The sequence below is a fragment of the Anomaloglossus baeobatrachus genome, chromosome 2 (assembly GCF_048569485.1).
Source record: "Anomaloglossus baeobatrachus isolate aAnoBae1 chromosome 2, aAnoBae1.hap1, whole genome shotgun sequence".
NCBI lineage: Eukaryota > Metazoa > Chordata > Amphibia > Anura > Aromobatidae > Anomaloglossus > Anomaloglossus baeobatrachus.
The window spans coordinates 732,569,374-732,582,394 of NC_134354.1; the positions used below are offsets into that span (position 1 = coordinate 732,569,374).

At 44.9% G+C, this 13,021-nt stretch overlaps 1 protein-coding gene across 1 annotated transcript; it reads left to right on the forward strand.

Moving 5' to 3' along the window:
- Window positions 1-735: 735 nt before the first annotated feature.
- AMER2 (APC membrane recruitment protein 2) lies at window positions 736-6,767 on the forward strand. The gene is made up of 2 exons (XM_075337378.1): window positions 736-1,863; window positions 2,035-6,767. Exons 1-2 carry the CDS (start codon window positions 1,023-1,025, stop codon window positions 2,892-2,894), a joined length of 1,701 nt encoding a protein of 566 aa, XP_075193493.1. The 5' UTR covers window positions 736-1,022; the 3' UTR covers window positions 2,895-6,767.
- Window positions 6,768-13,021: the final 6,254 nt, after the last annotated feature.

Here is a 13,021-nt window from a genome sequence, read left to right on the forward strand (position 1 = left end):
TTATGTATGCTACTATAGGCTGGGACTGCTAGGCAGGGATTAGTAATATGCACCCAGAACTGCTCTTGGTTCTGTACCTGACAGGTTCCCTTTAAAATAAGTTATCAACACTTGATCATTGACAGCTCAAATCTCCGATATCTCTGCGGATCAGTGGGGCAGATTTAATAGAATTTCTTTTCAATGCAGCATTGGCATCTAATAAAATTTTATTACAAAATTGTATTTGCACCTCTGTAATTCCCTACTGTAAAGGTAAAACCTTATTCCATTGAAATCCAATACGATTGTATAAAGTGCCCCGAAGCATTGTCTTTCTGATGGATGTAAGTGTTCTGTTTACCTCCTCACCGCGCATGTCCTTATCAGATCCCTGTCACAACATCCCGAGCAGCACATCGCTCAGACTGCAACCCATAAAAAAATGCACATCTAAAAGGAACAATTTAATTTTAAAATATTTTTTCATTATTATTGTTATTTTTTTTCTATTTTTTAGAATTTTTTTTAGACGTCAGCTTTACTATGCAATGAAACATTAAATGCAAAATATTGGAAATGCAATAGTATTGCAGAAAACATGCACGGTACATCACAGTTTTCATGCTGTGGCTCGGAGAGGGTTAAGGCTGGACCAGCAGAACAACATCATCTCTCCCCATGTAGGATGCATTTACATTTTAATGTTTTTTAATAAAATGGCGGCTGTAGACTAAGCAGTCTGTGCCGTCCGAGGCATCACCTCACCGGCGTATACCTGGCATGAACTCGCACCGTGGACGAGTTACATAAACCTTATTTGATAAAGGGGGAGCCTTGTATTTGGTTGCAGTTTGCAGATTGATTTAGAATGGATGACAGCGAACTGGCACTAGCCCATTACTGACGAAAGCTGCTTATCCCCCCCTTGGTTGCTATAGAGATGAACAGGAGCAGCGGAGAAGCTGCCAGTGAGAAAATCAGCATCAGGCATCTGTGGGGGTCTGCAGGAGGAAGGAGGCAGGATCAGGGAGACGGCAAACATGGACTTGCATTGTGATTGTGCTGAGTCCCCGGCAGCTGAGCAGCCATCGGGAAAGATTAATAAGACCGCTTTTAAATTATTCGGGAAGAGGAAATCAGGCGGTGGAATGCCAACGATATTTGGTGTGAAAAACAAGGGAGATGGGAAGACCGCAAGCAAAATGGGCATGGTACGGAGCAAGACCCTGGATGGATTAGCCGACGCTGTGCTGGAGAACAGCAAGAAAGACGAGCAGTGTCCATCAGAAGCTGCTGCTGCCGATACGACGAGCACTGACGCCAACAGCCAGGCAGTCATAATAAAGACAGATGTTTCGCCCACTAGCCCCGTATCAAAATCACACAGTTTTTTTTCTATGCTGAAAAAGAATGGGAAATTAGAGAACGTGAAAGGCGAGAATGCAGAACAGAGAGCTGGCAGCAGACAAAAGAAGGGGCTGAAGGGCTTGTTTAACAGCATACGGTGGAATAGAAAGGACAAAAATAACAAGGACGATAAAGAAGGGGCTATAGAAAATCAACCTGGCCTTATTCTATCCGGTTCTCTGACCGCCAGCTTAGAATGCATCAAGGAGGAAATACAAAAACCTTTGTGTCCACCAGAAGTACCTGCAGAGACACTCACAGTTGATTTACCTTGTGAGGAGCAGAGTGGAAAAGTCACCACCTTGCATGAGGACAATCAATTGAAAGCAACAGAAGAATCTCCCTGCACATCTCACCAACCGATCCAACCCCAAGATGGGGAGGCTGAGGGTAGCCCGCAAATGGAGCACCATGACCTGCTACCAGAACCGGCTGTGGAGACCCTACAGGAAAAGAAGGATGAGAACATAACAGGTGAACTTCCAATAACCAGTATTTGCTTTGTTGAAACTGAGTGTGATAGTGGGCAAGAAATTGCAATCCCCGACCCTTCCACTGTTGATCCACCCTCTGAACAATCTTTTGATCGTATATGTTTGATGTTGGCTGATGTTACATCACTGAAAAGCTTTGACTCTCTTACAGGATGTGGTGATATTATTGCCGACCAGGACGATGATGGAGGCAGCGGTACCAGTGCAAGGCTTATCCATGGGAATGGCAAGAAAGCCATTGCCAAAAAGACCCCAAATATTATTGCGTATCAGGGAGGTGGAGAAGAGATGGCAAGTCCTGATCAGGTAGATGATAATGACATCCAAGAATTTTTGGGGATGATTCAACCACCAGAGGAGGTGAGCAAAGAGGTGGGAAAAGTGAGTACGAGCAGACAATCGTCAAGGGAGGAAAAACATACTGAGAGCCCAAGTGATATAACCGTGGCAAAACCATCGAAGCTTAAACAACTTGCTACTAATTGTAATGAGAAAGGGGATGTGAAAAGCCGAGGGAAGGAGCAGAGAGACTCTGTTCGGAATAGTGATGAAGGTTATTGGGATTCCCCCATACCAGGGCCAGAGGAAGAGTCTAATAAGAGTGCAGGAAAGAAAACACTATCCAGAGACAGCTGCAGTGGAGATGCACTCTATGACCTATATACAGAACCAGAGGAAAACACAGCCAAAGCGCATGCGGAAGAGAAAAGACCCTGCCAGTCAAACACCAAGCCACTGTCTCCAGTAACAATCACATGCCCTGTCAAGGCAAATTACACAAAGGACTCAAAAATACCTATCAGCATTAAACACCTACCAGTTCATTCTCCAAGCCAGCCAACGGATACTGGTAGTGGCACAACGCCATCGGGAGCACAGCATCACCCAGTAAAAAGTGAACTTCCCAGAACAAAAATTCCAGTCTCAAAAGTACTTGTAAGACGGGTCAGTAATAAGGTCATAACGGGACCTTCAGGTAAAACAGCATTGCATGAACCCGCCAGGAAATAATCGGACCTATTATGGATAACCCAATTTTCTGTGAGCCGCTACCGTCTTATGGGCAAGCAGGCAACTGAAAGACCATCTAACAAACTTACATACAATCCAGGTCAAGTTTTAACCACTATCCAAGAAATAACATTTCCTCACCTTTTTTTTCTTTTTAAGTTTGTATGTTTGTGGTAAATTACATGGCATTCATTTCGGATTTATTAACTCTGAAGAGTCTGTAAAGCTAAGAATGTGGATCGGAGGCATGTAGAGAAGTAATAGACTTTGGAAGACAATGAAGCACTTATGTCTTTATTCATTCAGCTTAACCCTCATGGATTTCATTTCATAGTTGGTTTCTATTTAACAGTCAGGGATGCAAAGTTCGGCTTTACAGCAAGAGTTGAATAATTTTGCCAAAAATAATGATCATAAATGATGATGGTGTTTTTGTAAGAATGTATACATTAAGGCCTTTAGGGCCTGGTGGCTGGAGGATGCCACTGTCATAGGTAAGTGCTAACCGTTTTTGTCCCCCTGGGTGGAAAATTGCTTAAAAAAAATAATGAAACCTGTATTCAATATAAAATTGGATGTATAGAATAACAAACCAATGATCTCTAATATCTAGACTGAATGTCCATCTTAAAGCCCGTTATACGCAGATGGAAGTTAGACAATGCTTTGGTTGTTCACTTGGCCGGCCATCTCGACCGGCTCTCCTATACACCTGTGTTCTCTATGAGACATCTCTGCTTATATCCTGGAGACAATATGATCGGCAAGTCCGAAATCAGACATGCCTGATCAATATTTTCCCCAATAATAAATTGTCCGGGGCTCTCAAACACATTGCTCTGTCAGTCAATATCAGTGGACTAATGTGTATGAGAGGCTTTACGACAGCCAGCTCTTTGTTAAGACGTCACCACCCTTTTGTATTGTCTTGAATTATTGTTTGAGTTCACACCAGGTGAAGTGATTTTGGAAAGGATAGCTTTTACGAGAATCTTTTACCCTGAGTTCATTGAAGGAGCCCAGTAGCAAGAGTGCATGGGTTGTTTAATCTGGTGTAACCTTTAGTAACCTCTTAATTTCTGGTTCCATCTTTTAATCTCTCTTCTATTATGTGGGGGTGATGAGTACCGTGGTTCCCAGAGTAGACAACCTCTTTATGTGTTTGTCATGAAGCTTCTCGAAATAGATTCTTGGGAATGATGCCAATGTGGCTTTCTTAAGGGAGGTCTAGCCTGTGTCTGCAAGCTCTCCACAGGTAGCAGCTTCCTGACGGGGAGAAGATCAGAACAAAACACTACTGTCAAGCTTTCTTCCACTAGTCATAAACACTCATTCTTAGAGTTCCCAAGGATTAATGAGCTTCAACTGTTCAATGATGAGCATCAGGCACCTCAAGACTAAAGGTGACCATACACATATGAGCTAAGTCAGTCAAACACTTGTGTCCAGGTGACTATCTTATGTGTATGGGGCAGGGGAAATCATACCATTAGTGCAGCCTGTGCAGATGCAGAGGGGCCCATGAGGTGAGGGGGGCCATTTCCACCTCCAAAGCAGTAAACAGCTTATATCACTGACAAATTATTGGACCTCAAAGGGCCCATATACTGGGGCCTTTCTCAGTCTTTGTCTGCCCCTGATATGGGGTACAGATGAGAGAAAAGATTTGAACTAACCTGTCCACTGTCCAGTTCATTCCTCTGTGGCCCCATAGACCAATGTTCACTTCTGCTCTTGAAATCCTCTACTGCTGGGCATCCTGGGCATATTTGCCTCTTACTGAGCCCCCATAATGCCATGACATTATGGGAGGCTTGGTCAATAGCTTGCACACGACTTCTTCATGCCCGTCATACCTCAAAATCATGAGGATAATGGGGTTTAGTAAGTTGCAGAGGCATCTCGAATGTCCGACAGAATAGAGTATTGCTGGTGCAGAAGTTAACACTGTTCTGGTCCAGCTACTATTGGACCATACTGGGCCAGACATTGGTGCTTCAAACCTTTTTGCTCATCTCTAATATGGGGGCTTACTGACTATTCCTGAAATATTTAGTTGGAAAAACAAGGATCGGGCATGTTGAATTTCAATGCCTGATACTTTTGTTCCCTAGGAATTTGAAGAAGACCATTCACAGGACTTTTTTTTCCATTTAATCTGAGTACATCCTCCAATTGCTGTTGTTCTACTGATTTTGGAACAGATTTTATTTTTCTTCTGTGCTCCTCCCTACCAAAGCTATGCCTACCAGTAATAAAGATGCAAATTTCCCCTTCAACCACTGGGCATATACACAGCCCAGGGGCGTAACTACAATGGGTGCATGGTTTGCAAATGCACCCGAGTCCTGGAGCCTAAGGCGGGCTTTGCACGTTGCGACATCGCAAGCCGATGCTGCGATGTCACACGCGATAGTCCCCACCCCCGTCGCAGGTACGATATCGTGTGATAGCTGGCGTAGCGAAAATTATCGCTACGCCAGCTTCACATGCACTCACCTGCCCTGCGACCGTCGCTCTGGCCGGCGACCCTCCTCCTTCCCAAGGAGGCGGGTCGGGCGGCGTCATAGCGACGTCACACGGCAGGCGGCCAATAGCGGCGGAGGGGCGGAGATGAGCAGGATGTAAACATCCCGCCCACCTCCGTCCTTCCGCCGGCGGCAGGTAAGGAGATGTTCCTCGCTCCTGCGGCTTCACACACAGCGATGTGTGCTGCCGCAGGAACGAGGAACAACATCGTACCTGTCGCGGCACCGGCATTTTGGAAATGTCGGTGAATGCAACGATGATACGATAACGACGTTTTTGCGCTCGTTCATCGTATCATCTAGCATTTACACACTACGATGTCGAAAGTGACGCCGGATGTGCGTCACTTTCGATTTGACCCCACCGACATCGCACGTGCGATGTCGCAACGTGCAAAGCTGCCCTAAGTGGGCCCAAAAAGTCCATTTTGCCCATATGAAAAGACCAATATTATTAAAGACTTGAATAATTGAGAGCCCAATTGGACCTTTTACATTAAGGCTCGTGAGCTTCAAGATACGCCACTGGCGCAACCGTGTTTTGGTTAGTAGCCACCAGAATACCTTCCTCTGGACCAACATGTTAGGTTAGGTCATTGGTTGAACTCTATGGACTTAAGTCTACCTTCAACCATAAACACTATGAAGCTATGAATAAAGAAAATGCCCACAGAAAAGTTCTGTAGTTTGTGTCCACTTGGTTGAAAGGAAAATTTGCATCTTTATTTCTGGGGGGCTTAACTTTGGAACAGAAAGGCAGATAAGAAAAAAGGAAAACTGTCCCAGAATCAGTGGCGTGGCAGCAGTTGGAACTTCGGAAGAAGTAAATAAATAAAAAAATCCAGGAAAAGGTCCCCGCAGAGGTATCTGCAGAGGCACGCTCCCCTCTCCCCAATGAAAACATGCAAACTCAACTTAGATGATTGTTTTTGTTTATGTTTATATCTGTTTGTCTAGTGAACATTTCGCTGATAGATATTAAAGGTGTGTGTCACCATCCATAAGGTCTCTTTTAACTGCCTGTATTCTGCATAAAACACCTTGCAGCACCATTGGGACTCTGATGATGCAAGTTCAGTTCCATGGAATCCAGTGGCTTCTGGGTGTTATGTCGGGACACGGGCAATTAAACAGGGGTCAAGTATACCTGTTATTTAAATGTTAAGTTGTTTGGATCCTGATTATTGATGAGTGAGCACTACCATGCTCGGGTGCTCAGTACTCGTTACTAGTGATGAGCGGGCACTACCATGCTCGGGTGCTCAGTACTCGTAACTAGTGATGAGCGGGCACTACCATGCTCGGGTGTTCAGTACTTGTAACTAGTGATGAGCGAGCACTACCATGCTCAGGTGCTCGGTACTCGTAACTAGTGATGAGTGAGCACTACCATGCTCGGGTGTTCAGTACTCGTAACTAGTGATGAGTGAGCACTACCATGCTCAGATGCTCAGTACTCGTAACTAGTGATGAGTGAGCACTACCATGCTCAGGTGCTCGGTACTCGTAACTAGTGATGAGTGAGCACTACCATGCTCGGGTGTTCAGTACTCGTAACTAGTGATGAGTGAGCACTACCATGCTCAGGTGCTCAGTACTCGTAACTAGTGATGAGTGAGCACTAGCATGCTCGGGTGCTCCGTACTTGTAACTAGTGATGAGTGAGCACTACCATGCTCGGGTTCTCGGTTCTCATAACTAGTGATGAGTGAGCACTATCATGCTCGGGTGCTCGTAGCAAGTGATGAGTGAGCACTATCATGCTCGGGTGCTCGTAGCAAGTGATGAGTGAGCACTATCATGCTCGGGTGCTCGTAGCAAGTGATGAGTGAGCACTATCATGCTCGGGTGCTCGTAGCAAGTGATGAGTGAGCACTATCATGCTCGGGTGCTCGTAGCAAGTGTTGAGTGAGCACTATCATGCTCGGGTGCTCGCAGCAAGTGATGAGTGAGCACTATCATGCTCGGATGCTCGTAGCAAGTGTTGAGTGAGCACTATCATGCTCGGGTGCTCGTAGCAAGTGATGAGTGAGCACTATCATGCTCGGGTGCTCGCAGCAAGTGATGAGTGAACACTGCCATGCTCGAGTGCTCGGTACTCATAATGAGCAGTTGGACACTCTGATGGGAACAACTCGTGTATCCGAGTATAATGAAAGTCCATGGGGACCTTGAACATTTTCCCGGTAGAGTTCTAGAAAAATGCTTCAGTTCCCCATGGACTAACGTTATACTTAGTACTCGAGTCACGCCATCCAAGCATCCAACTGCTCATTACGAGTATCTAGCACACGAGCATGGTAGTGCCCGCTCATCACTAGTTACGAGTATCTAGCACACGAGCATGGTAGTGCCCGCTCATCACTAGTTACAAGTACCTAGCACACGAGCATGGTAGTGCTCACTCATCACTAGTTATGAGTATCTAGCACGCAAGCATGGTAGTGCCCGCTCATCACTAGTTACGAGTATCTAGCACACGAGCATGGTAGTGCCCGCTCATCACTAGTTACGAGTATCTAGCACACGAGCATGGTAGTGCAAACTCATCACTAGTTCCGAGTACCTAGCACACGAGCATGGTAGTGCTCGCTCATCACTAGTTACGAGTACTGCGCACCTGAGCATGGTAGTGCCCGCTCATCACTAGTTACGAGTATCTAGCACACGAGCATGGTAGTGCTCACTCATCACTAGTTACGAGTATCTAGCACACGAGCATGGTAGTGCCCGCTCATCACTAGTTACAAGTACCGAACCCCCGAGCATGGTAGTGCTCGCTTATCACTAATTAGGATATTAAATATTTCCTGCTTTCTTCCAGAAATAGCGCCACTCCTATCCCTAGGTTGTGTCTGGTATTGCATGTCAGCTGCAATGAAGTGGCTGAGTTTCAATACCAGACCCAGCCTGAGCACAGGAGTGGTGTTTTGTGATGTTTAATTCTAGAGGTTTTTTTGAGCCATGATTTGCTTCATGTTAGTCTACGCCAGGTCCTATGTCCATAGACATACATAGCCATTCTCTGTAGATACGCAGCACTGAGTATAAGAGTTATATTGGATGCTCATTCCTTGTATGCGGGAAACGCAGGCCAGCACTGTACAAAATATAAAAGAGATTATTGTTTTTTATACACTGTGTGAAATATAGAGCAGCAAATCCTTTCTACCTGTACAGCACTTGTATGGACCAAATCCCTTCTTTTCCTGTGTATGCTGTATATAGGTGTATACCTACGGGTGTGAGTACGTGACTGTGTACATATGCACAAAGGTGACTTTCCTCGGAGGCATCGCAAAGCATTAAGAGAACATGCTTCCAAAAAAATGGGTCTGGAAAAATACACGCAATTTAATATATGTCACTATTTTTATATTTTATATTTGTGTCTAATTGCCAAGTAGTGGACTAATGTCATTGCATATCAATAACAGATGGCTGTCATGGACTGAGGCTGCTGTAACATAGACTCTCCTGTACAGGCACCGCATATAGTAGACAGGTGTTTCATTAAAGATTACTTTTTGTTAAAAACAGCATGATCTCTGTAATCACTGATTAAACTCATTCTGCGACTGCATTAACAATAGCAAACCATAAGGACACAGGGGGGTTAATTCACTGGAGAGAGTCCTGCCCAGAACTCATTGCATCATGTAATCCCCCTGCCTAACAATAGAAGCGTGATTTGCGAATCTCACTTACCGCCCTCTAGAGGCTATAAAGGGAATTACCAGGATAACCGGTGATAATGAGCGCATGATCCATCGTATTTCTATAGACATTCGAACTCTATTATTTTTATTACATCCTATAATAACGCCAAATGTGCAGAAATACTTTGCTACAATTAGATGCAGATTTTCGTCCGTTCTCTTAAAATATCATTGCGCCTATGGCCGCCTTACAATGAACCAGCCCATGCTGGAGTTTATAATCGAAAAATTTGCTAGAAAATTGCACAAATGTTCACGTTTTGCTGACAAAACATAAGAAAGTTATGCGCACTACTCAGTATAAGTGGCCACATCTCTGTAAAACTGATAGGAAGGTTTTTTCTAAATACCTTGTTCAGCCAATTCTGCCTCTTAGCGGCACTATTGCGATCTGCTCATCCCCGTGAAGTAACCCCCGGGGATCCATGACCTATGGGATCCAATTTACCTAACGCCACCGAGGCCAGCCCCAGTCTTCCTGAGTGACTAGGCTATGGGTGGTGTTTCCCCGCTCATCACAGCCCAGCGTCACAGCCCAGCATCTCTCCTGCTTGCGGAGCTCTGCAGTGAAGAAGAAAGTAGGGAGATGCTGGGCTGGGATGAGCAATGAAATACCACCCACAGTCCAGTCACTCATGAAAATAAGAAAGCCGCGGAGACACCATCACGTGTTTCTCAACGCTGGCAGGAAACTAGCTAAGTCTTTCACCGGAAAGGAACAACCACGGGAAGAGCAGTCTCCAGTCAAGGAGACCACCTATACCAAACATGGTATCCATCCACAGACAGCCGTTTCGGGGTATTTGCCCCTCATCAGTGTGGAGTAGGAATCTGGCTAGTGGGGGCAATGCCTAGTAAAAGACTACTTAAGCAAGCATTGTTGACCTTAGGGAGATCAACATATCCACTGAGACACCATCACGTGTTTCTCAACGCAGTGATTCTAGAGCATTGCCCCCTGGGAAGTATGCAAATAAGAAAGCCGCAGAGATTATTTGCATACTTCCCAGGGGGCAATGCTCTAGAATCACTGCGTTGAGAAACACGTGATGGTGTCTCCGCAGTGGATATGTTGATCTCCCTAAGGTCAACAATGCTTGCTTAAGTAGTCTTTTACTAGGCATTGCCCCCACTAGCCAAATTCCTACTCCACACTGATGAGGGGCAAATACCCCGAAACGGCTGTCTGTGGATGGATACCATGTTTGGTATAGGTGGTCTCCTTGACTGGAGACTGCTCTTCCCGTGGTTGTTCCTTCCCGGTGAAAGACCTGGCTAGTTTCCTGCCAGCGTTGAGAAACACGTGATGGTGTCTCCGCGGCTTTCTTATTTGCATACTTCCCAGGGGGCGATGCTCTAGAATCACTGCGTTGAGAAACACGTGATGGTGTCTCCGCAGTGGATATGTTGATCTCCCTAAGGTCAACAATGCTTGCTTAAGCAGTCACTCATGAAGACTGGGGCCCTCCTCGGTGGTGTAAGGTCAACTGGACGTTGACGTGACATCACCGGATCGCAGAGGTCATGGACCCCCAGAGGGTAACTTAATGGGGATGAGCGCACTGCAATAGCGACGCTCAGAGGCAGAATTGGGTGAACAAGATATTTAGAAAAAGCCTTCACTATGAGTTTTACAAGGATGTGACCACTATTGCAGAGTAGTGAACCACCCCTTTAAATTACTTCAAAGCATCAATATCTAATGGATGAATATGATTCTACAATTGCCAGATATGTCGGCATCTATGGCTAAAGGAACATTTACTTTGGGGGAATCTAAGGCTACCGACCCATCGTTCACAATAGTTGTGCAATGTAAATGAGTTGAGCGAATGAACGATGTGCCCAAAAACGTTTCTTCAGCATGCATGAAATCATTTAAGCAAGCAAAAAAGTTCTTATTCAACCCTTAAAAATTGTGTAAGGCCTCTTTCACACGTACGTGCCTCCGGTACGTGTTTGGTCAGTTTCCTCACGTACCGGAGACACGGGCACACGTAGACCTATGTTTTCATATGGAGTTGGACACACATATGTATTTACGCACGTAACGTGTGTCCATTCCGTACATACGTGTGTCCGTGAGTTTCTCACGGTAACATGTCTGTTTTCTCTCCGGCATCACGGGTGTCACACGGAACACAAACGGGTCACATGTAATGCAAACGGACCACACGGATGTGTTCCTTGTGACACGCACCATAGAAAAGACATGTGTCTGCGAGAAAAAAAAAAAAAAAAACTTTACTCACCTTCTCCAGCCCTTCTGTCTCTGCCGCTGCTGTCACTTGCTTCCGACCGCCGCTCATTATGCTCATTGAATATTCACTTCACTGCGGCCGGAAGCAGCAGCAGCGGGGAGTCGGCAGGACCAGAGACTGAAGATCAGCACCACGGACAGCGACGCCAGGGACAGGTGAGAAGAAAGTATCCGTTCACGGAGGGCAAAACGCACCTCTGACACGTCCGTGAAAAATGTGCGTGGTTTTTCGCGAACGTGTGAAAGAGGCCTAAGGCAAATGGATATTGTTCACTCATTCAATGATTTGACCGACAAAAAGGAGGCGTGTAAATTCAAGTCTGAAATATTAGATATGAGCAAATCAATGTTAGGAGAATTGACTGTTCGACCTTTTCCAAAATGCATATTTTTCTAGAATTCGCTTCCACACAAATTCAGCAAAATCTTTGCCAGCAGCTGCCATTTTTTCTGAAACTTAAAGGTCATCAAAATGTTAAAAAAAGAAAAAAACCTTATGCTCACGTTACTCCGGTCCCTCCAATCCTCACTGTCTGTTTCTCACTACATCTTACAGATTGTCAAAAACCAAAGAGAAAAATTGCATGAAAAATACCCTGACTATAAATAAATAAACTGCAAGTGCTTAATAACAGGGTACTTAGTACTTTGGTTTTTTTCTAGTCTTAAGGCTGCAATTCACATGCTTAATGTTGCATGTTTACTGAACATTGTTTCAGCTCAGTTTTTTGGTGTTTTTTGTCTGCTATCTTGCTTTGTTGCAAGTTGGGGGCGCAGCCCTCCTAATACTGAGACTGAACAACTAATTGTGTCTCACTTTGCTGTGTATTTAATCTGGGACACAGCTGACCACTTGCCACCATTCATATTGGAGTTTTGACATGACACTAGTCAGGTATTGATAATGTTTTTAACTTTAGTAGGTTAGGGACTGTCTCAGATGGGTACGCCGTGACGAGGTGAGACAGCTTCTTACCTTTTTGCAAAAATGTATACACTAAGTACCCTGTTATTAAGCACTTGCAGTTTATTTATTTATAGTCAGGGTATTTTTCATGCAATTTTTCTCTTTGGTTTTTTTCTAGTCTTAAGGCTGCAATTCACATGCTTAATGTTGCATGTTTACTGAACATTGTTTCAGCTCAGTTTTTTGGTATCTTAAGATTGTCACCTAAGCGGGAGGGTGCTGTGCAAGTGCACAAAAGGTCAAGTAGACATGTCATGGTGTGCGCTGGCACCTTGTGTGCACATGCGCAGCGCCCCCTAAACCCTGTCAAAACCGGAAGTCATGGCCTAGCAAGGGAGGCTTGTGGATTTCAGCAATCTGAAAATCCATGGAAGGTAGGACGGGTGACGGTGAGGAGCATAAAGGCTAGGGGACTACAAGGATTTATTTTATTTTTTACATATCATGCTCTGAGGACTGTAGAGATCCAAGAGCATAATAATGAATATTAAATTAAACCTGTCAAGTGTAATATGCACCCAGGACCACGAACAGTTCTGGGTGCAAATTGCTAATTCCTGCCTAACCATCCCTGTATCTAGTAGCATAGATAAAGAGATCTTAAAAAACTTATTTCTAAAGATTAGTGATGAGCGAGTACTAAAAAGCTCGGG

What these genes read in the sequence shown, in the direction of transcription:
- AMER2 (XM_075337378.1), top strand. Translation starts at nt 1,023, where the DNA reads ATGGACTTGCATTGTGATTGTGCTGAGTCCCCGGCAGCTGAGCAGCCA. An exon ending in GAAGGATGAGAACATAACAG is followed by an intron (nt 1,864 to 2,034) that starts GTGAACTTCCAA and finishes ACTCTCTTACAG; the next exon opens with GATGTGGTGATATTATTGCC.